The sequence below is a fragment of the Mauremys mutica genome, chromosome 3, assembly GCF_020497125.1.
Source record: "Mauremys mutica isolate MM-2020 ecotype Southern chromosome 3, ASM2049712v1, whole genome shotgun sequence".
Taxonomy (NCBI): Eukaryota; Metazoa; Chordata; order Testudines; family Geoemydidae; genus Mauremys; species Mauremys mutica.
Genome location: NC_059074.1, coordinates 139,400,326 through 139,424,630, shown reverse-complemented (window position 1 = coordinate 139,424,630; position 24,305 = coordinate 139,400,326). Strand labels below are relative to the sequence as shown.

The following is a 24,305-nucleotide window of genomic DNA, read 5'->3' as shown; positions in this document are numbered from 1 at the left end:
TTATTTGGGGGTAAAGAAGTTTCTAGCCCTCAGGGATGCAGAGAAAAGCTTGAGAACATGACTCCTACAGGCTCAAAAAACAGAAGGTAAATAAACACAAAATATATTATTTTAATATCTAGTGATTTTTAGGGGCCTAGCTCATGATTTTTGGATCACTTGAAGTTGGTAATACTGCTTCATAAAAATTAATTTAAATTAATCAGTCCTTGATCTTGGTCTGTTATTGGAAAGTTATATTAGCCCTTAAATCAGATCCTCTTTTTAACATTTCACGAACACATCTAAACACTAGCCTATGCAGAGTTAGTAAACCTTGCATCCGTACTTTCTAAACTAGATTACATTAAGTGATTGCTTTACAGCCTACCAGGTAAAACATTCTATGAATAACTTATGCAAAACGCTTTCATATTATATTTCATACACAATTCCATTCCTCATCCTAGATTATTGTTGAATAACCACTATATAACATAGGTGCCTTTTATTATTTACAAAAATGCTGAAACATGTACATCTTTCAACTGGGTCTAGCCCACGGGCGGGCAAAGTTTTTGGCCTGTGCCTCCCCTAACAGGCAGGTGTGGCCCAGCCCCCGCCCTCTATCCGACCCCCCCAGCTTCTCGCGCCTGATGGACCTCTGCCCCATCCACCCCTCCTGCTCCCTGTCCCCTGACTACCCCCAAGACCCCCCTGCCCATAACTGCCCCATCCAACCTCCCCTCTCCTTCCTGACTGCCCCCACCCCAGGATCTACGCACCATCCAACCACTCCTTCTCCCTGTCCCGACTGCCCCTGGAACCCCCACCCCTGAATGCCCCCAGCTGCCCCATCCAACCACTCCTCTCATTCCTGTCTGCCCCCCCGGAACCCCTGCCCCATCCACCCTCCCGCTCCCTGACCACCCCTGGAACCCCTGCCCCCATTCAACCCCCCCTGTTCCCCACCCTCTGACCACCCCAACCCCTATCCACACCCCCGGCCCCTGACCACCCCCTAAACTCCCCTGCTCCCTGCCCCCTTACCATGCTGCCTGGAGCACCAGTGGCTGGCGGCGTGGCTGCACCATGACAGGCAGCCACGCCACCCGGCTGGAGCCAGCCACACACCGTGCAGCACAGAACACCTGCCCCAGGAGCTCGCCACCCCACCACCCAGAGCATTGCGCTGGTGGTGCACTGAGCTGAGGCTGCAGGGGAGGGGAAACAGCAGGAGAAGGGCTGGGGGCTAGCCTCCTGGGCCAGGAGCTCAGGGGCCGGGGAGAATGGTCCTGTGGGCCAGATGTGGCCCGCGGGCCATAGTTTGCCCACCTCTGGTCTAGCCCATGCAGGTCAATGACCTCCAAATTCCTTTATATACAGTTTTGGCCTCTGAATCCTAGACCCACGAGCCTCCTATTCCTTCGTTTAAGACCTTTGAGTTCTGAAGCTTTCATTCTGCCTCAGATCTGGAACTCAGTTCTTCATTTCTCTCAGGACAATGCTAGGTCTAATTTTAAGGCCAATCTTAAAAGATTGCTTTCCCATAGTTTATCAGTCTCACTAAGGATTTGGCTTTGTTTTTAACTTTTTATTTGTTGGAAAAATCAAATAAAAACAGTAAGTAAAAATGAGAAACAAACATTTTGTATAGATTCCTCAAATAAGATTTAACATGTTCCTTGTTTTATAACAAGATAAGAATGAGGTAGCTGTTCCCAGTAGTGTAGACGTACTAGTGAAAACTCTGCGCAACAGAGAACAATCTCAAATTGGCAGAGAGATGGACTAAATGACCCAATATGGTAGTTTTTTTTCAACTCTAGATTCTATGATTCCTGAGCTTGAAACACAAAATAAAAGAAAGTGAGTTTTAGGCCATAATAATGGTTTTAATTTTATAAATTGCCACTGACCAAGAGATGCTGATTTGAGGAAACGCTGAATTCACAGTGTGTCAAAAGTACTTTTCTCATTATACTGCATTAGCTGTGTACCAATTATTTTATTATTAAAGGCATTGTATAATGCCTCAAATTCCATGGAAAGTACTAAAAAGTGAAATCTATATTGCATTAAATATGCAAAAATCTTCTGCCATACATTAAGGCCTCGTCTACATATGGTCTTCATACCAGTATAATGTTGCATTTCAGTTTGGGGAGGAGGTGTCATTTTTTTTTACCAATATAGTGATACTGGTACACCCCCCAGTGTGGACCCAGTTATACTGGTATAAAGGTCCCTTAAAGGAATAAGCTATACGGTATAAAGCACCATTATACCAGTATAAATACAAATTAGGCAGGGCGATTGGACTTTAACTATACTGGTAAAATTAAGAGAGTACAATGTGTGTGTGTACATGCCCTCAGGTATACTTGCCATAAAATTCTGTTTTTTTCAGAATCCTAAAATATCATAGGATCATAATGTTCATACTATGGATTATTCATCAGATAAGGTGGTGCATCAGGTTAGTATACAAAACAAAATGTGTCTTGGTTGTATATTTTACAATGTTAACACTTCACATGAATGTAATACATACAAAGTTCACCTAGAACAGGAACTAAATCCCAGCAGAGGGTGGAAGAGATAGAAAAAAGAAAGAAAAACAGAAACTCAATCGCGTTTTCTCTTCTTAAATTCATTTTAATTTCTCTTCAACAGCCATTACAAGTGTGGACTTTGGTCAGAAGAGAATATATTTATTTAATAGCCATATGTTCCTATTTGTACATATAGAAACTATGTCTTTCCCACCATACCTGGGTACATTAAGCCAATTATTTAAAAACTCTATTTCATAAACTTAATTTACCCACAACATAATCAAGAAATTATATTTTGAGTAGATGGAATGTTAAACCAATTTTCAATAAGGGAAACTTATTGGAAATTACAACTTTCTTCTCAATTTCAAAGAAAACATATACTAAAGTAAAATAAGATACTAAAGGTTTTACTAGTATATCAGCTAAGTGACCCACTGTCCATGTTTAAAAATTAAATATATATTTATTATGAACAGATGGTGGCCAAGGAATTTATCAACTCTGTCTCTTAGCCAGAAGGTCAGGTCATGGCTGAGAAACCAAAGAACAATTGCTGCTTTGCCATCCATAAGATGAGACATTACATTTTTCTTTTCTAAACATGAAACTAAATGTAAAATAAGAACAGCTTATTTACAATAAGAAGTTTAATGACCTCTTATATTTTTATCAAAGCAAAATAGCTACACTTATCTCACTATCATAGATTGCTTTATGTAGTTTCTAATATTATTCAGCATATAGAGCTTTGCTGATTACTACTGTTATTAAAAGCCTAACCTAGAAAATGACTAGTAAATACCAAGAACAATGATTATTTCAACACATACAGTTGTTTTTCTAGAATCCAACAATCACTTCCTTTAAAAATGTTTAAAACCTAAACATGGTATGTTATGCTTCAGGGAGTAACCCCTCCTTTTAAAATGTATGAGAGTGCTAATTACCATTTTTAACATTTCATTATTCCCATAATGGTAGAGCACAAGTAATCCTAAATGTAAACTTAAATATTTTGTTACATTGTCTAGTTCATCAAAAAAATTAAACTTGGGGAAGGCTGCAGAACAAGACTTTCAATGCAAGATACTTCTTTGAATACTCTATTGCACACTTCCTAGTTCATTAGAACGCCGAGACTATGCCAACTCTCTTATTTGAGATATCTGTCAAGACAGAAGATGAGCCTGTATTTTTGTTTTTCCAAGTGTTCTTAAACCATAAGGATCTAGTGAAAAAACTTACAAGGCCCTTGTATTGCTGTGCTGTATAATCTGATATAGTAAATTAGTTTTTTAAAAGAATTATTTTAACTAGTAAATATATAACTTAACTCAAAATTGAAACCATACTAAATTAACTTATAATCAAAAGACCCATTATGTATTGTATTGTATTGTATTGTTTTAAGATACATTTTTTTAAAAAGTTAATGGTTAGAAATTTTCTGTGGCTACTCATTAAGGTTTTGTAGCACTACTAAATAAAATATCTTTTTTAATTCATAACACTACATTTTTCCTGCATATATTCCTTTCAGATGAACTGATTTGTTCACTTGCTGAAAAGGGAAAAAAAAGTTTTTAAAATGCTGGATAAACAGCTGTAAGTAGTATTTAAAATCATTGAAATATAACATACGTAAACACTTTTCTGTGTATTCAGAACATACTGCCAATCTCTAGTCATGTATACGTCATATCTCATGAAACAAGAATTGGAAGTTTGAACACTGGAAATTTAAGCTGGTGAGTCACATTGAAAAGAGGGAGATTTAAAAAAAATGCAACATAACATCTGTTTGAACTATTAGTGAAGTAAGCTGCAGTACACCCTAATTTAATATTTGCTAATAAGGGACGTCTTCTCAGTCTACTTGCAAGGCATACACTGGTTTTGTAAGTAATACAAACTCACCTTTAAATTACCAACAATTAATTCCTAGTGGCATATTTGCATAAATCTGTTTCTTTGAAACTTTTCTATGAATCACAAAAATCAATTGAATTGAATCTTCAGAGAAATTGGTAAAGAAATGATACACTATGCCTTATATACTCCAAACTTTATCCTTGTTTATGTTTTGTCTTGCTTTGTAAGCATACCCATTGTGTGTGTTTATGAGTGAGATGTATAACCGTATGTATATAGTACATAGATTTCATACATATTGAGCCTATCATATGTGTTCATACACTGTATATGAAGAATATGAGGAGTATTAGGTAATACTGCACCTTTTTAGGGCTGAAAACAAGGATAAGGCAGGCAAGAGGCATTTCTTTAATAGTAATAGCTGGCTTTTTGCCATTAGTTTAGAATCCACATAACAGTAATAAATGACCAGTATCAGAAAAATGAATCATTCCAACTTCAGAAATAACCCTACTTATGTTTCTAATAACTGCAAAGTTATGGCAGTATCATCTCTTACCTGGTCCTTAATCTCAAGCTCCCTTATAGTTTTTGTTCTGTACTCTCTGTGCTCCTTTTCTGCCTCATCCTTCTTCATTTTGGTTTGATTCAACTGAAAACGCATTTCTCCACACACCTGTTAGATTACACAGACAACATGATCTGTAGATTGTGGAACCCACAGTTTAATATTTGTAATTAGATCTTTTGGTGCCCCCTAGAGATCATTTGAATCCAGCACATTTTTATTTACAGATATTTTAAGACTACGTGTGGTAAATGTTTTTATATAAAAAGGTGGATCTGGAATCCTTGTATTGTCATTAACTTTGAAATATGCAGTGCCTGCTCGATTCAATTATATTAGGATCAAGATTTTGTAAAATACTTATGCTGTCAATATATATGCTACTAAATACATTTAAACTATGGTTGCTGGTTATTAAATTTTCTTCCATTCTCTTTTTAAATCCAAAGATATTCTAGGATCACACTTTCAAATGCTAAAATTAAAGGATGTGTTACATTTCCAGAGCACAATTTCCTGTTTTGCAATTTTTTTCTCCAGGTAGGAATGAAAATCTTGAGATTGAAAATAATTACAGTACAAAGTTGTACTGAAACACTATATTCTCATTAAGAGGTTGAACATAAATTCCTGAACAGCAACAACTTATTCAAATGTATACACGGACACTGAAAAAGCCAAAAAAGCACCCAAAGGACTTATTTTGTGTGGAGAGACAGAGAGAATTCATTTTCAGAAAGGTAACTTATATTCCATTCTGGATCTTGACCTCTTCCAGACCAAAACATTTGATGATATTCTCTGTGTTGTCTCCTACCTCAATCTATCCAAGCTTACAGGGCCAGGGCCAGGGGAAGTGTTTGCTCTTCCCCTCTCTATGTTTTGGGAGCAGGTCTGTCTTCTTCCACATTCAGAATCCAAGGGTTTAGTGGGCCTTGTTTGATGTCAAAAGCAGAGGTTTTGGACAGGATCTCTGCCTCTCCTTCCCCATCTTAGGCTTTGGCTACACTTGCATTTCAAAGCGCTGCCGCGGCAGCGCTTTGAAGCGCTAAGTGTAGTCAAAGCGTCAGCGCTGGGAGAAAACTCTCCCAGCGCTGTCCGTACTCCACCTCCCTGTGGGGAATAACGGACAGCGCTGGGGCTTTGACTACACTGGCGCTTTGTAGCGCCGCAATTTGCAGCGCTGCAGAGGGTGTGTTTTCACACCCTGCTGCAGCGCTGCAAATTTGTAAGTGTAGCCAAGCCCTAAGACAATGACCCCCAATTTGTGTGTAACCATTTCAGGTTAACAATTCAACCTTAAATGCACCACACAAAAATGTTATCCCCTGGCTCCTTACAGGGGATTCTACTTAGGCTCTCCTAACACTTCAGGGGTGGGAGTTGCCATTCTTTCCCTCTCAATCTACCTTTCTCCTCCTCATTCCCTCTGTAATCCACTGTGAAAGGGCACTACCAGCAGTAGCCTGATCACTGACATTACTGCAGCTTCAGCTGGAGTCAATTATATACTTTTTGGTGGGGGATTGTGAGTACCTGAGTGGTAATCACTGGGCTAATGAGGTAATTGGGAGAATATAAGTGGAAGGACCAGGAACTAGAAGCAAGAAGCTCAAAAGGAGGCTCAGTAGGTGGCTCACAGGGTAAGCCTAGGTTGAGGCGTGAGGTCTGCAGGGAAGCCTCTCCTGTCTGTAAACTCGCAGTACACTGTGTTACTATGTAAGAAAAGAACAAATACACACTTGGGTGAAAGATAACCTGGTGTGTGTTTGTGAGTGTGAAACTATATGAACTGACCAGTCACCGTGCAGTTCACTGGGTAGCAATGGAGGCACTGTGTAACATCCACTCACATTTTTCTCTATACTCCCTCCCTCATGTACAGCCTCCTCTTCTTAATTTGCTGTCTATATTTCCTCTTCATTTCCCCAGTCTCTCCTCTTTCAGTCTCCCTCTGCCATCCAAATGCCCCTACCCATCCTATTCCTGTCTCTTCCCAATGTTTTTTTTCCAAAAAGACAGAAAAAAAAATTGCATACAGGAAAATCTAACTTCTGAGGGCCAACTGGCTTCAGTCCTCCTGCAAACAATGAGACATGATGGTCCTCTTTACAAAAAACAGCCTCACGTCCTCATTCAAAATATGTAGGGAATCTTCATCAAGGACAGCCTGAGAATTCAGTCCCATTTAAAGTAATAGGAAATGGTCTTTTAAATAAAAGGAGGTTGGGGGAGATGCTCAAGAATTGAATGCCAGACAATGGGAGATGAGAAATAAAAAAAATACTGAAATTCAATACAATGCCAAGAGTTACCAACTCTGCCTTTCTGCCTCCTCTTCTTCATCAGAAGGGAGACTGAGACAGGCTTCTTTCTCCACTTCCCAGCTGAAGAGGAAGACAAAAACTGCCTCCCATTCCACCTCTCAATATGCAGCACACAGAGCTGAGGAATCAGTGGGGGCAGCTAGAGGAATGGGAAGTGAGGAAAAGCTGACCAGAAGCTCATGCTACAGTGCCCCTTAGTGGCCAACAGAGCAAATTGCTCCAAGAAACTGCAGCTAGCTCAGAGGTGGGCAAACTTTTTGGGCCAAGGGCCACATCTGGGTGGAGAAATTGTATGCAGGGCCGGGGCAGGGAGTTGGGGTGAAGGAGGGAGTGTGGGAGAGGGTGCGGTATGCAGGAAGGGGCTCAGGGCAAGGGACTGGGGCAGAAGAAGGGTGCAGCAGGGGGTTCAGGGAAGGGGTTGGGGTGCAGCAGGGGTGCAGGGTGCAGCAGGGAGCTCAGGGCAGAGGGCTGGGGTGCAGAAGAGGTGCGGGGGTATACGAGGGGGCTCAGGGCAGGGAGTTGGGGTGCAGGAGGGGTGTGAGGTGCAGGCAGGGGGCTTAGGGCCGGGAGCTGGGGGCAGAGTGCAGGCAGGGTTCGGGCTCCTGCCCGGCGCTGCTTACCTAAAATGGCTCTGGGGCGGCAGCAACGCGCACTGGGGCCAGGGCAGGCTCCCTGCATGCCTGCCCTGGCCCCACACCGCGCCGTTCCAGGAAGTGCTGTGGCCCCTTGGGAGTGGGAGGGCAGAGGGCTCCGCGTGCGCTGCCCTTGACGCGCCTCCAGGTACCTCCCCCAAAGCTCCCATTGGCTGCGGTTTCCCGTTCCTGGTCAATGGGAGCTGCGGGTGGCAGTGCCTGGAGGCAAGGGCAACACATGGAGCCCTCTGCCCCCGCATCCGAGGGCCGCAGGGACATGGTGCTGGCTGCTTCTGAAAGCAGCGCAGGGCCCGCGGCGCCACGGGGGGCAATCCTGCGGGCTGGATCCAGAGCCCTGAGTAGCCGGATCCAGCCTGCGGGCCATAGTTTGCCAACCCCTGAGCTAGCTGTTCAGAAGCCCTCTCTGGCCTTGGGTTTAGAGGGCAGGCACACATCTCAAGTGTCTATTTCAACAGACGTCACTCATTTTAGTACTAAAATCATCTATATTCTACACAAATTTGGTGTCCCCTCACCTTTATTGCTGAAAAATTTTTACATCAAAATAAAGAATTATGATGCTGAAGTTACAGGAATTATTTACACATAAAGTTAATTGATCCTACAGTATTTTATTTGTTCTGCTTGAATTTTTTGTATGTCCCAGAATGAGTGAGACAAAAAAATACATCCCACATTTGAGCCTGAGAAGACTTAAAGGTATGTAGGTGGTGAGGACCACCAAAACTGGGGATTTCAAGTTAAACCAGGATTGTATTTATATACAAAACCAATTCAAACTAAACAGCAGAAAGAGGCCTTCTTAAAATGCATAAAACTAGCACTAGTATTACAAAGAACTATACTGAACAGAATATCTACAGAAAATTTAAAAAAAAGTTTTGAATTTTAACCCCAAAATAAATTTGTGCTACTCTTTACTCATTTTAGCATTGCAGAGCCAAAACAGCTATGGAAGAGGGAGTTGAATCCTGCTCTATCCCCTGTATCAACAGAATTATTAATTAAATGTTGATTGCAGTTTTTAAGTGATTTTGCATGGATCAGAAAAAAATAGAAGCTTGACTCTCAGATGTGATGAAAGGTTGTAAACGCTATCTGTAAATTTTTGAGACAATTAAACATGGAACCTCAAAATGACAAATTTTAATGTTAATTATTTATTTTATACTATTTAACCCCTTAAACTATGTTAAAGAGGAAAGAATTCACAACATCATACACCAGATTTTCATAATACAAGTGTTTGTTTTCAGAAAGCCAAATTTATCAATACCATCTTTTCAAATATGTTTTATAGAAAATACACAGTACGAAGCATTTCTCACCATGTGATCTTTCAAACCATGGTAACAAGCAAATACTCATTTGAGATTCTCTCTACCTTATTAACTTCCATCTCCTGAGAGGTAAGTTGGTTTTGGGCTTCCTCTAGCTGGTTAGCTATTGAGTTCTTCTCTCTTGTAATTCTCTCTAACCGAGCCTCCAGTGTTGCCACATTCTGAGACAAAACCATCACCTGCAGAAAGAGAAACACTATAGTGAATTAACCAGAAACCTTATACAGGGAAAAGTTCTGCAGTCTTCACTCCTTAAAAGCAATAGGAATTTTGCCCGACTAAGTACAGTGGACCCAATGCTGCATTCCTTCACATCAAAACTTGATTTTAAGGCAATAGGAATTTTGAGTGAGCAAGAAATGCAGGCTTTACTTGCATAAGGACTGCAGAATGATTAGCACAACACAGTTATTATTTTAAAGTGATTCAAGTAAACATTTGAAATATTTTCAGTCTGCCAAACTACTCGACGGGACTTCTCAATGTGTGTAATGATGTTGGAAGAAATCATTCGAGACATGATGCAGATGTGAATTCTACTTAGGCGTGTGTGCACCCAGCGCATTGGAGCCATTGAATTTTGCCTACCAGTACCTGTAGAGGAGCAGCGCTTATGCCAATAGCCTCTCTCCTGACTATATGAGGTGCTGCTTCCCCAACCCCCCTCAGTTCCTTCACACCAAATGCCCAGAAACTAGATTCTGATGCAGAGGAGAGGGAGGATGGGTCATGGAATACATATCTGCATCACATCTCTAAGAGCCACAGCTACAGCAAGTAACCATTTTCATTCTTTGAGTAGATGCAGCCATGTTTTCCAGTTTGGTGACTCAAGCAGTTTCCCCAAGGGATGGGACACTCAGCCTATTTAAACAAGGACTGCAGGACTGCCTTCCCAAAGTTTGCATCTGTTCTGGATGCCGCGGTAATGGAGCAATGGTTTGTAAACATATGCATCAACCACCACATGGCAGCCCTGCAAATATCTATTATGCAGATGTCACTTAAGAACACTATTGACTTAGCTTGTGCTCTCATAGAATGAGCTTGCACCTGACGAGGGGCTGTAGCCGAAGCTGTTTTGTATGCAGCAAGTTACTCACTTACAGATCATCTGTAAGGAGACTGCCTATCCCTTCATATGGGGTTTAGTCCTGTCTACATAAAAGGCCAGACATTGTCCGATGTTCAGTATGTGAAGATGCTGCTCCTCTGGAGATTAATGTGGCTTAGGGGAAAAAAACAAAACAATCCCCCCCCCCCAGGTAAGTATACCGCCTGGTTTAAATGAAACAGAGACCCCTTTAGGAGACAAATTTCAGTTGTGGCCACAATGTCACGGTCTTTGGAGAAATGCATGTAAGGAGGCTCTGCTAGCAAAGCCTGCAACTCTCACACACTCCTCACAGATGTTATTGCCATGAGGAATGCAAATTTTTGACATAAGAATGAGGAAAGGGGCAAGATGCCAGAGGCTCGAATGGAGATCCCAAGATAGGTGCTATAACAGTGTTAAGGTCCCACAAGGGAACCGGTTCCCGCACCAGTGGTTGGAAACAAAGGATTCCTTTCAAGGATCTTACCACCATGACATAGGAAAAACACTGATCTTCCATAAATGGATGAAAGGCTAAGATCACCACTAGATGCGCCCTCAATGAACCAAGCCTAAGACCCAACGACTGAAGATGTAGTAAATACTTCAAGATGTCTTGTATATTATCCAGTATGGGCTGAACTCCACGGGCCAAAGACCACACTGAAAAATGTTTCCACGTTGCTGAATAGGACATTCTGATATCGGGTTTTGTAGGACCTGTTGAACAGCTGCTGTACGTTGCTCTTCCTCTTCGTTCAATAACAGAGCAGCAATGCTGTGAGATGTAGGGAACCGAATGCAGGATGCAGACTGTGGCCATGAATCTGTGTAAACAGGTTGGGATGGAGAGGAAGGGATATGGGAAGCTGAATCGACAGCATGAGAATGTCAGAAAACCAGCACTGCCCTCAGCCATGCTGGGGCAGCGAGGGTGAGCTTGGCCCAAGCCACTTTCAGCTTGAGGGTGAGCTGTGGAACAACTGGGATCAGAGGAAAAGCACACAGGAGAGCTGCCTATTAAATCTGTCCTTTTGGAGACCTTGTCCTTCAGAGTGGTCTTAAACCTGCTCGGACATCTCTATTGTTCACTGCAGTTATGATTAGGGAATTTGGGGGCAGATGGGAGTAAAAGCCCTCCGACACTGGGACAAAATAGCATTTCTCCATATGCTTTGCAGTAGATGGTACTGAAGCCGGTGTGGTCTAGGGTGCATTGTTGATAGGGAGGACTACTCTCCCAGGAGCAGACAGCTTCAGGATATCCATTAAATATGGGTGTTCTCCTGCAGAAAATCCACTTGAACGCCCAGGAAGTGGCCACATTCTGCAAAAGGTCCTGATAGGCCTTAAAATCCTTTGCTATTGGAGGACAGGAAGAGCCAGACACTGCTGCATCATCTGGGGATGAAGAGTAGGTGGTTAACTGGACTGGTGGAGCTGGAAGGGGCAGCTCCATGGATTCCACACAGGGAAGGCTCACTGGTACCTGAACCTGCGGTAGGTCAATAGTTCCCACCACTGATCTGCCCGGTGACCTCACCTTAGAGTGACCTTAGAAGTGCAACCTTTGTGATTGAGGAGTGTCCCACGATTCCATGGAGGTCACTGATAAGGATAGGGCATTGGTGGCCAGGGGCCCCAGTTGTGATTGTGAGATGAATGCCAATCCCCTGGTAATGCTCCATAAACAGTCCCGGATGTGAGTCATGTGATGGAGAGCAGGAGAAGGAAGATCCAGACCTCAACACTGAGGAGCTTCGGGATTCTGGGGATAAAGGTGGAGCCACTCCTGAGAAGCAAGTAACCAGTCTGACTCATCCATCACCCAGAATGAGCCAGGGACCAGCACCGATGATAAAAGTGGTACTGTTGGCACCAAATACACTGGCGGTGTCAACCCCAAAGTTATCAGTGGTGCTGAAGCAGCAGGTGGCGCTGAATTTGAGGTGCCACGTTGACATTCTTTCCCGGGTGTCTGGCTGGTGGGTCTTGCCCACATGCTCAGGGTCTAACTGATTGCAATATTTGGAGTCAGGAAGAAATTTTCCCCTGAGTCGGATTGAAAAAGACCATGAAAGTTTTTCGCCTACCTCTGCAGCATGGAGCACGGGTCACTTGCAGGTTTAAATTAGTATAAATGATGAATTCTCTGTAACTCAAAGTCTTTAAATCATGATTTGAGGACTTCAGTAACTCAGCCACAGGTTATGGGTCTATTACAGGAGTGGCTGGGTGAGGTTCTGTGGCCTGAAATGTGCATGTCAGAATAGATGATCAGGATGGTCCCTTCTGACAAAGTATATGAGTCTATTGGTGGTGCTGAATGCAACAGTGCCAAGGAGTTTCCCCAGGGCAAGGTACCTTGCACTGAGCCCAGTACCAGCCTTGCTTCCACAAACCGTGGAAGGGGAACATCAGAGTGTAGTGCCAACGGACCTAAGGGTTCAGCAGCCCATTCATCCAATGGGGCTGTAAACGATGCAGCCTTGGCAAAGTCCTGGACCAAAGGAGATATCAGGATGGAACAGCAGAGGTCGTCTGTAGCCACCTGGTATGCCACCGAAAGAAATAAGTCAATGCTGGCATCACCCTCATCAGTACCAGACTCAACGAACACCCTGAGGCCAGAACCAGAGTCGATGGCACAGGGGCTCTAACCTCCCTACTCTGTACTGGGTAATGGTTAGAGGCACCCCCATGAACCCTGTAGCAGTCCAAAGTCTTCCTGGGGTAGGTGGAAGAGTACCCCACAAGACCTGGAGTGGTCTTGTGTGACCTTTTTCTCAGCACACTAGATGGGAAATGTTCTTCCATCTCTTTGGAGAGGAGCACACTCCAGAGTGCAAAGCAGCAGCACTCTAGGAACCTGAAGGGAACCTGCAATCCGGTGAGGGCCTCAGTGCTATAGTAGGCTTCATGGCCTAGTCAAGCAGGTGCTGCTTTAGGCAAGGGTCCCTAGCCACCCGAGTCCATTTCATGGACAATTTACATATTGAACACTGTTCTTCGACATGGGCCTCACTCAAGCACAGCAAGCATCGCATGTGGGGATTGTTGTTGGGGATTGCTCCCCTCACACGACAGACAATATTTAAACCACTGTGAGGGCATCACAGAAGAATACTTAACTAAATACAACTAACACTAACCTAAGTAATACTAACTACTAACTAAAACTAACACTAACTAACTACATACAACAAGAAGGAAAAAAAACACACACACTAAACTGGTGAGAAATTGTGAGGTTAAGATCACCCAGTTCTCCAACTCCAGCCATGGGCAGTCAGAACGAACTGAGGGGGCTCAGGGTGGCACCACCTCATGTAGTCAGGGGAGGGTCTATAGCCATGAGGCACAATGCCACCCCTGTACGGTACTTCTAGGCAAAATTCACCAGCTCTAATGCGCTGGGCACGCACACACACAAGTGGAATACATGGCTGCATCTTCCCAAAGCAGCAGCAACAGATTCTCTATTCCTGCAGCCTAGATAACATCTACTTACCTATCACTCACTTAGACTCCGATTTTGACTAACTGGTAGCAAGGGGAACTACCTTATGCCAAGAGAGAAACGGTTACAGAAACTCACCCTGTGACTATAGATATACTTAAATTACTTCCTAAACTGAGGCAAAAAATCTCACCACTATAACTAAAAGAAGATGCAGTGTAGCAGTAAACAAAAGCCAACTCAGTATGTTCAAAAATTACAATTTCATTTTTTCAAACAATATAGTTGAGTTAATGTTTTGCTGAATGATAAAAAAAACAAAAAAAAACATTGTAACAATAAAACAAAGCTGTTAGCCCTTGAGCTGTTTAGCCCTGAAGCTGCCTAATGTAAGTGGAAATAATAGGGCCTGACAGTTCTAGGTTAACGTTATAGGAAGTCAAAAGCTGGACCTAGAAGGTTATGTATTTACAACTACACTTCAGCCATTATATATCTACCTGATTTATGGACCCATGCCAGATTGTTCCTCTAACAAATCACTTGTTAGGGAACTAATACAACAAATTCAAGAAAAGATCAAGAAAAGTACAAATAAAGTATTTTCCAGGTACTTAATTTCTATTTTTCAAAAGAAAATCTTCCATGTCAGTTACCACTACTACATGTATAATCATAATTTTTCTACAAAGACACCCAGCAACTAACTCTAATTACCAACTATAAAAGCACAGTATTAGAATATATTGTTTTAGGCATGCATGGCACTTCAAAACAATATTAGAAGACTGCAAGTCCTCAGAGCAGGGATCAGTCTAAATAAGACAATATACAGCATCATGAGAAGCTAAGCTTCAATAATAGTGAAAATTATGAAGTGCTTGTTTATAAGGCGATATTTATGTTGGAGTGCATAGTGTTGATGAGGGGAGGAAACGGGGGACAACTATACCTGGGCCCTGAGCTCAGTGGTGCTCCCAAAATGTCTAACTGGGATGAAATGGAAGGAGGTGGAGCCCCAGAGGACATGATATACCGGGACCCCAAATTTCTCTTGACAGTCTTCAGTGAATACTCTGTGGTTCTAAAGTACAGCCATAATTACACAGTGAAATCTAATATGTACTACTTGCAAAAGATAAACCTCTGTCTTAATCACTTTAATGCTGAGTCAGAAATAAGTTTGTTTACTCGGTTTACAAATCCATACAGTAGTTTTATTGTATCTAGCTTATTGATAGAAAACCATTGCATGTTCCTTAGCCATATATGGATGAAAAAAAATTTACTAGCGTTACCGTTGATGCCAAGTCCTCTCTTTCTTTCTTCATTTCTCCTCGCAGGGCTTCTTTTTCACCGGCCCTCTTATCTAGTTGGGCAATTAGCTCCCTTTCAAGGCGATCTTTCTGTCTTTCCATCTCACTTCTCAGCTGTTCACACTGGACTAGAGCCTTTGGAAAGAATATTATGAAATTTAGAATGCATTCCATTATTTAGACATAGGACAGGATATAAACATTCCTCCAAAGCGAGGCATTAAGTAGAACAAGCCTAACATTCTCGTCTAATGCTTTCGGAAGAACTAATTGGCTATTAGAACAAAGTTTCATGGCTGTGCACAGATGCCTCTGTGTGTGTATTGGCATACAAAAAAATAAAACGGGATTGACAAAATGAGATCACGTACACACACACGATCTTTAAAAGACTACATGTCCAAGGACAACTTGGTTATCCAACAAGAAAATAGTCATTCCACTTATGTTTAGAACCTATAATAAAGTTGATGGGATTTTCCAGAGTAATTTGTGTTTTGCAGATGTCTGTTCTGATATGACCTGTGCTTAAGAATTCTGTGTGCATTTCACCCAAGATTGTCAAGGAAAACTTTCTGCCAATATTTGGTTCCTTGTAGACACCAATAAATTGTAGTTGCATTCCATACTGCATGACAGGACAGTCCATTACAGTGGTCTATTCTCTTCCTAAAGTGAAGTATTAGGTGCAAAAGGCTGAGTAGAGCCACAGAAGCAATTTGGCAAAGGAGAGGGCTGAAAGGGCAAATTATTCTTCTGATGTTCAGATTTCTCATAAATGATGCTGAGGAAGGAGGCCATTTATTGAAATTCCAGCTTCAGGATGTATATACTGATTAAAATATGGGCTAACTGACTAAAGTGCAAGTCATAAGTGGGCAGCAAGGAAAAAATGGTTACTCGCCTTCTCGTAACTGTTGTTCTTCAAGATGTGTTGTTCATGTCCATTCCAATCTATCAGTTGTATGCGTGCTCACGTGCACGTTGGCCAGAAGATTTTTCCGTTAGCAGCATCCGTCAGGTCGGCTTGGGCACCCCCTGGAGTCGCGCCCTCGTGGCGCCTAATATATAGCCCTGCCGACCTGACAACCCTTCAGTTCCTTCTTGCCGGCTACTCTGACAGAGGGGTAGGAGGATGGGTATTAGAATGGACATGTTCTTCAAGATGTGTTGTTCAACACTTACGAGAAGGTGAATAAGCATTTTTTTCTTCTTCGAGTGCTTGTTCATGTTGATTCCAATCAGGTGAGTCCCAAGCAAATTTTAGGAAGCAGGGTCGGAGCTAACTACTGACTGGAGCACTGCCCTACCAAAGGTCGCATCATCTCTGGCCTGCCTAGTGATTGCCTAGTGTGCAGCGAAAATGTGTATCGATGATCATGTTGCCACCCTGCAGATTTCCTGTGAGGGGATCCAAGCCAGGAAAGCTGTTGATGAAGCTTGTGCTCTTGTAGAGTCCGCCATTATCGGGGGTGCTGGGATTCCTGCTAGACAATGCAGACCACAATCCATGATGAAATGCGCTGAGTTGAAACAGGCTGTCCCTTCATCCTGTCCGCTACTGCAACAAAGAGTTGTACCGACTTTCTGAACAGCTTGGTCCTTTCTATGTAGAAGGCCAGTGCTCTGCGGACATCGAGAGTGTGGAATCTCTGCTCCCTACCACTTGCATGAAGCTTAGGGTAGAAAACCGGAAGGAAAATGTCCTGGTTGAGGTGGAACTATGACACAACCTTGGGGAGGAAGGCCGGACAGGGCCTGAGCTGAACCTTTTCCTTAAAAAACACGGTGTAGGGTGGCTCGGATATTAGGGCCCTGAGCTCAGACACCGCTGAGGTGATCGCCACCAGGAACGCGACCTTGATGCCCAAGCCTTGGGCAGCTCTGCGGAGCAACTGTTGTAGAACTCTATTGTCCTGTAACGCAGGAGCTATGGACGACCCTGCCAACGCTTTGTCCGGCAACGAGGAGGAGGAAGCGTGCACCAGTGGTGGAAGCTCCCTATCGTCTGGCCCAGACGGGTCACGCGACTCCCAGGGCAGTGGTGGAGGAGGTGGTGCTGATGATGGTGTCAGGGCCGTAGACGTCGTAGGCAACATCACCGTCGGCATCAACCTCACAGGAGGGAACTGCATCAGCACGTTCACAGGAGCTGCCAGTGTCGGAGGGCCCGGAGCCCACATCGGCACCAGGGCCAAAGGTGCCTGCATCAAGGTCAATGCAGACAACAGTGCAGGCATGGGAGATGGGGTGTGACAATGTCAAACGGGCTGGTGCCTAAGTCGGAGTCGGGCACAGTGCTGGAGTCAACACCGGTGCCGGCAGGAAGGGAGTCGACTGCGGAAGGGTGCACAAAAGTGGCGGAGGTGACTGAAGACATTGCTGAGCGTGGGCCCTGAGTTCCTCCCTGGTCCTGGTGGTAAGCCCAGGGAGTCCAGAGGGGCCACTGAGGTGGGTTCTGCCAGCGCGGACAGACCTCAGTGGCAGAACCCACCTCTCTGCCCGACCTCACTCTACGGCTCCTGCTCCTACTTGAGTGGTAGGAGTCAGGCTCCGACTTCAAGGTCTCAGACACTAGAGACCACGGAGGAGCCAATTCTCGGTGCTTCGAACGTCGAGAGCTTGGGGAGCGGGAAGGCTCTCAATCAGAGCGTGTGGGGGTCAGTGGACAAGGCGAAGGATAGTGCCTCAACATCAAAGCTGGCTTTCCTTTCGAATGCACCGGAGAGTGGGGCTCCGTTGGTGCCGAGGGTTCCTCCCTGGCAGGCGAGAACAGTGCCGTCAGGTGGAGGAGATCTCTGGCAGCTTGATTTGCTTCTGATGTGGATAGGAGCTGAAGTTGCCGCATAGTCACCGGGGGTCGAGGTGGGGCCGGACTCGACTGCCTCACCTGGACACAGCCCCAGAAGGAGACACCAGCTTTCTCTTCTTTTGGGGCACCGGTGAATGGGAGTGGTGCCTACTGTCAGATGGGCCCTGAGAGGAGCCATGGCGGTGCCGGGCGTCTCTGGTGTCCTCCTTTGGCGCCGAAGATGTGGACGGCGCCGGGGTGCTCCATGTCGAGGTGCTCCATGTCGAGGACGCTGCCGACAGGGTCGGGTCTCTCGAGCCCGGGTCGGATTGGGGGTGCAAGGCAGCCTCCTTGAGGCTCACCTTCAGCCGCTGTTCCCGTTCTTTAAGTGTTCTCGGGCAGAACTCGCAGTAGATCTTACAGCAATCTTTCTGATGGGTCTCCCCCAGGCACCTGAGACACGATGAGTGTGGGTCGCTCTTCGGCATGTGCTTGGCGCAAACCACACCGTTCTTAAATCCCGGGGACCGCTGCATGCCTCGGCGCCGGGCCAGGGAGAACCCCCAACAACTATACTATACTAAACTTTAACTGGTACTAACTAACTAACTATATACACAGAAAAAACAAAGACAACTTGCTAAGCAAGTGCCAAGGGAAGTTCCAGCCACCGTCACTGGTGGTAAGAAGGAACTAAAGGGGTGGCGGGTCGGCAGGGCTATATATTAGGCGCCATGAGGGCGTGACTCGAAGGGTGCCCAGGACGACCCGATGGATGCTGCTAAGGGAAAAATCTTCTGGCCAACATCCACATGTGCGCACACACACCTGACTGGAATCAACATGAACAAGCACTCGAAGAACTGTTTCTCTCATCCAAACTGGGCTGCCCAGAGATGATGGACAGCAGGGTTTTGCACAGCAAGCACAGTCATGATGCCTCAGATAAGGTACTGTATAAACAAACCCCAATCAGAAAATCTACATTTTGTGATTAAGTCCCTCCAACAATGGAGTAGGGAAAAGATTATTTTAAGTTGATCTCATTTATTCACAGATTGGTCCTCTTTCAGCTAAATTAAGATATTCAAGGCATCCTGAAAGAGCATTTTGGCTTTGATTAAACTAGGTTTTGTTTCATTAACTTTCTTTTTTCAGCTTTTCTAGATCCTACTTCAAGGAATCTAGAAGCCCTAAATGGATTTTATTTCCTTTGCCTTTTAAGTTAGATTGTCAAATGAGTCTATGAGTAAGAAAAAAAACCCCTCTGTCCAATATGTTCCCCATGTGCTGGTTGAGGAGCGGGGAGGAAAACTACACCATTTAATTATCTTTAAAGAAGAGAGCCTGGCTGAATCTTCCATGTGCCCACTATATGGAATTTGAGATCTCTGGTAGTATCTATCCCACATTTAGAAAACAGTTATCTGAGATTAAATTGATTAATGCTATCACCACCACCACCACCACCACCACTTTCTATAGAAATCTGAGCCACAGCTCAGCTCTAAATCTCAAGAATCATAAACTTCTTTCTCTACAGCTTTTTCACCATTTGAGTGAGACAGGGCCATAAAAGCAAAATAAAAACACAACCTTACAAAAGGGACTAAAATATGTTGCAAGAAGAAATTTGTACTTGACAAATCCCCTGCTTCCCTTAATCAGATTAGTCGCTCACTTCAATTCTATGTTTAAAATCCATCTCTCAGGTTTGCTTCAACCTAGAAAGATTATCTTTGCCCTGTTAAGAATAAATAAAACTAACAGGGCAAGAGGCCATAAGCAACAGAAATGCTAAATGTTTCCAAAGACTGAGAACCTAACACCTGTATCTTTCACAAACCGGACATCACTGACAGTTACCTTAATACTTAAAACCTCCATTCAAAAATAAAACAATGTAAAACTTTAGAGCCTGCAAGTCCACTCAGTCCTACTTCTTGTTCAGCCAATTGCTCAAATTTGTTTGTCTATATTGGAAGGAGATAATGATGTCCGCTTCTTGTTTACATCACCTGAAAGCGAGAACAGGTGTTCTCATGGCACTGTTGTAACCAGCATCACAAGATGTTTACGTGCCAGATGCGCTTAAAGATTTGTATAATCTCTTGATGCTTCAACCACCGTTTCAGGGGATGTGTCCATGCTGATGATGGGTTCTGCTCTATAACAATCCAAAGCAGTGCTGACCGACGCATGCTCATTTTCATTATTTGAGTCAGATTCCACCAGCAGAAGGTTGCTTTTCTTTTTTGGTGATTCGGATTCTGTAGTTTCCACATCGGAGTGTTGCTCCTTTAAGACATCTGAAAGCATGCTCCACATCTTGTCCCCCTCAGATTTTGGAAGGCACTTCAGATTCTTAAACCTTTGGTTGAGTGCTGTAGCTATCTTTAGAAATCTCACATTGGTACCTTCTGTACATTTGGTCAGATCTGCAGTGAAAGTGTTCTTAAAATGAACAAGACATGTTGGGTCATCATCCGAGACTGCTACAACATGACATATGTGACAGAAGGGATGGAGGAGGGATAGCTCAATGGTTTGAGCATTGGCCTGCTAAACCCAGGGTTGTGAGTTCAATCCTTGAGGGGGCCACTTAGGGATCTGGGGCAAAAATTGGTCCTGCTAGTGAAGGCAGGGGGCTGGACTTGATGACCTTTCGAGGTCCCTTCCAGTTCTAGGAGATTGGTATATCTCCTATTATTATTATTATTATTAACGCAGGTAAAACAGAGCAGGGGACATCCAATTCTCCCCCAAGGAGTTCAGTCACAACTTTAATTAATGCATTATTTTTTTAAACGAGCGTCATCAGCATGGAAGCATGTCCTCTGGAGTGGTGGCCGAAGCATAGAAGGGGAATACGAATGTTTAGCATATCTGGCATATAAATACCTTGCAATGCCGGCTATAAAAGTGCCATGTAAATGTCTGTTCTCACTTTCTGGTGATATTGTAAATAAGAGGGCAGCATTATCTCCTATAAATGTAAACAAACTTGTTTGTCTTAGCGATTGGCTGAACAAGAAGTAGGACTGAGTGGACTTGTAGGCTCTGAAGTTTGTTTTTGAGTGCAGTTATATAACAAAGAAATCTACATTTGTAATTTGCACTTTCCCGACAATGACTGCATTACAGTACTTGTATGAGGTGAATTGAAAAATACTATTTCTTTTATCATTTTTACAGTGAAAATATAATAAAAATAATATACACTTTGATTTCAATTACAACACAATACAATACATATGAAAATGTAGAAAAAATGTTCAAAATATTTAATAAATTTCAATCGGTATTCTATTGTTTAACAGTGTGATTAAAACTGACTAATTTTTTTTAATCCTGATTTTTAAGTTAATCACATGAGTTAACTGCAATTAATTGACAGCCCTAACCAAAATAGTCCCTATTTCTGACCTATGCTAAATTGAATATGATCTGGTGGAGAATATCTTCTGTATTTTTTATACTAAAATAAAAAGCAAATTTTCAAACAGAAAATAAAACCAAAGGAAAAGTAACTGTTGTCATTTTATATATGGCTTGAGCAAAAACAATGTTCTGCGCTCTCTTTGGCAGAAGCAGGTCACTAACATACATCAGTGGTTCTCAAACTTATTTGATTGGACCCCCCTTCTTTGTGCCTGTAGTCATTCATGCCGCCCCCTCAAAGTACATATGCCACCACCCAGCTCTGATGGCAGAGTGAAGAAGGTGCCCAGCTCTGAAGGCAGCGCCATTCCAGCAGCAGCACAGAAGTACGGGTGGCAATGTGAAAAGGGATATTCATTAGTATCCCTTTTCACAGCAGACTTAGCACCCCATTACCACCCTTACTTCTGCGCTGCTGCCGCCACCCCAGGGCTGACAGTTGGAACCCTGCCGCCTCCAGGTGAGGGACTGTGGGTGGGGAAGGAGAGCCGGAGCCCCAGCTGAAGGAGGAGGTGCGAGGAGAGTTCAGGTGGCGAGGCTCCAGTTGTCCCCTTTATCCCCACCTTCCGGGTGTGCATGACCCTTCCTTATGAGCATCAGTCGCCTGGGGCTGACAGCCAGAGCTCTTAAAACACACAACTCACGCCTCCCTTGACACATTTCTGTGTCTCCCTTGGGAGGCCCACTCCATAGTTTGAGAACCACTGACATGCAATTGCAACTCTGAGAATAAAGTATCACAGATGATATTGTAAATGCACAAATAAGTAAACCAATAATCCATGTAAAATTTTTAATTCTGTGAGCAGGGAACAAAACTAAAAAACAGTTTAGGTCTCTAGTAGGGTATTACACATACTGATGAATGACTGTCACTGATTCCTGCTACCCATGTATTAACAACTTTGAAAATCTGATACTAAGGTATTTAGGCACCTAAAGATGCAGATACACACCTAGTGGAATTTTCAAAAGCACCTTGGTGCCTAACTCCATCTTCAGGCATGTAGATACCTTTAGAAGGTATTACATGCCTGGTCACTAACAGTTAATGGCTGTTAGTTAATGAGAGCTTTATTTCTTTAAATATCTCTATAGTGATTCAATATGTGGTATTTCCCTCTCCCATCATCATTTCCCCCCTACTAAGTCTGAAACTAATTTTATGGTAATATTTATTTAAGAACACATGCACTTTTATAGTGTCCCATAAATAATACCATTAACTGATACCCAGTGGGAGCATTATGTTAATCTTCTCCTTTCTTAATAACAAAGTGATTTAATTAAAATGTTCTGATTTAGTAGCAATTCATTAATTACACAGTAGATGGCACTACATATCAAGATAATAATTTAATCTACATCAATTGAAGCTGACACCTATACAAAGTAATTAGTTTTAACATAAGCACTAGATCAGAAATTTGATTTTACCATAATAATTTTATACCGCCCAAAAGAGTGTAATACATACATCACATTTATATATCATTTTACTTCTTCACACAGTTATATGCATTTTAAACAATTAATGCCCACAAACACAAGGTCTCAGAACCTGAGCTCCAGACCAAGCATCTATACTGCAATTTTTTAGTATTGCAGCCTGATCTCCATGAGCCCAAGTCAACTGACCCAGGCCAGTCACAGGTATGTTATTACAGTGTAGACATACCCAGAGAGATTAAGTTATTTGCCTGAGGCCACAATGCATATCAGTCTAAGAACCTGAATTAGAACTAAAAAAAGTCAAGTTCTGTGTTCAGATCACTAAGAATGTTTCCTCTCCAGAATCATGCTTCTTCCCTTAAACAGTCTTATGAAGACCATCACAATATCAAACATTTTAAATGAGCCTTTATTTCAAGACAGCTACATGATCTGGGTATGAAATAGTGTTTTAGGGCCTGGAGGGCTTATTGTCTTGTTGATATGGAAACAAATCTAATTAACACTTAAGAACACTGAAGAACTATACCATCCTCTTACTAAATTTACCTTCATTTTTTCTAAATTGGCTTCTTCAGTCATTTGCACAGCTTGTTTTACTTGTTCATAAGCACTAGATTCCCTTTGCTGCATCTCACTCAGGTTCCTTCTTACTGAAACAAGTGCACCCATTAAGTCATCTCTTTCTCTGCATCAGCAAAAAAAATACAGAGACAAGAAACATAAAACATTAATGGACTGAAAACAGCAGGGTCATAAGTAAAGTAAGACAAAAATCTGCATTAATATGTATTAAGTTTTAAAGACAGAGTAGTGCCAGCTCAGCACATACTAAAGTATAATGTGAAGGATGACCTGCTGTCCTTAAAAGCAGTGGGTTGTTAGTGAAGCTGCAATAATGATGGCAGGGTTCATGTCAGGAATTTACCCAAGCTAAATAGTACAAGTACGACCTTGTTTAAAAAAAATACAAGCTTCAGAAAAAACATAGGGCAAGGCAAAATGGGACAATTCTGATAATAATGAATCATTAAGAATACATTTTTCTGCATTTATATTTAAAGGAAAACTGCTCTGTATCATATTAGTATCTGAGATAGTTAATATATATCTAAAGCCATTTGTACTCTGCAGAAAACTGGGCCTAAATTCTGCTACAAGATTTCTGAATTCTGTATCACCATCACTTCTTTATTTAAAGTAAGAAATATAGGTTATCATATCCATATTTTCAGTTTTTGATATGCATAAGAGTTTTATATTGCTAATATATAGAAGTTGTCTTAGGTGCAGCTACAAGTTTTGGCAATTGGCTCTTCTGACACCTTGGAAGGTTAGGAGGCAGTTTGGATTGTGGCATAATCACAATAGCAAATACTGATCTTTTCAAAAGGTGCCTAAGAGAGAGTTAGGTGCTCAAATTTCACTGATTTTTTTCAGTGAGAT

The 24,305-nt window shown here is 42.8% G+C and overlaps 1 protein-coding gene across 8 annotated transcripts in view; it reads right to left on the bottom strand.

Moving 5' to 3' along the window:
• Window positions 1-24,305, bottom strand: part of SDCCAG8 (SHH signaling and ciliogenesis regulator SDCCAG8) — a 152,454-nt gene that overhangs the window by 96,840 nt on the left and 31,309 nt on the right. For all 8 annotated transcript variants that reach the window (XM_045008476.1, XM_045008481.1, XM_045008474.1 and 5 more), the window contains exons 9-12: window positions 23,409-23,547; window positions 15,158-15,310; window positions 9,348-9,482; window positions 4,975-5,091 (exon numbers count right to left, since the gene is read on the bottom strand). In XM_045008476.1, the coding sequence (XP_044864411.1) occupies window positions 4,975-5,091; window positions 9,348-9,482; window positions 15,158-15,310; window positions 23,409-23,547 (544 nt within the window). The remainder of the gene's footprint in view (window positions 1-4,974; window positions 5,092-9,347; window positions 9,483-15,157; window positions 15,311-23,408; window positions 23,548-24,305) is intronic.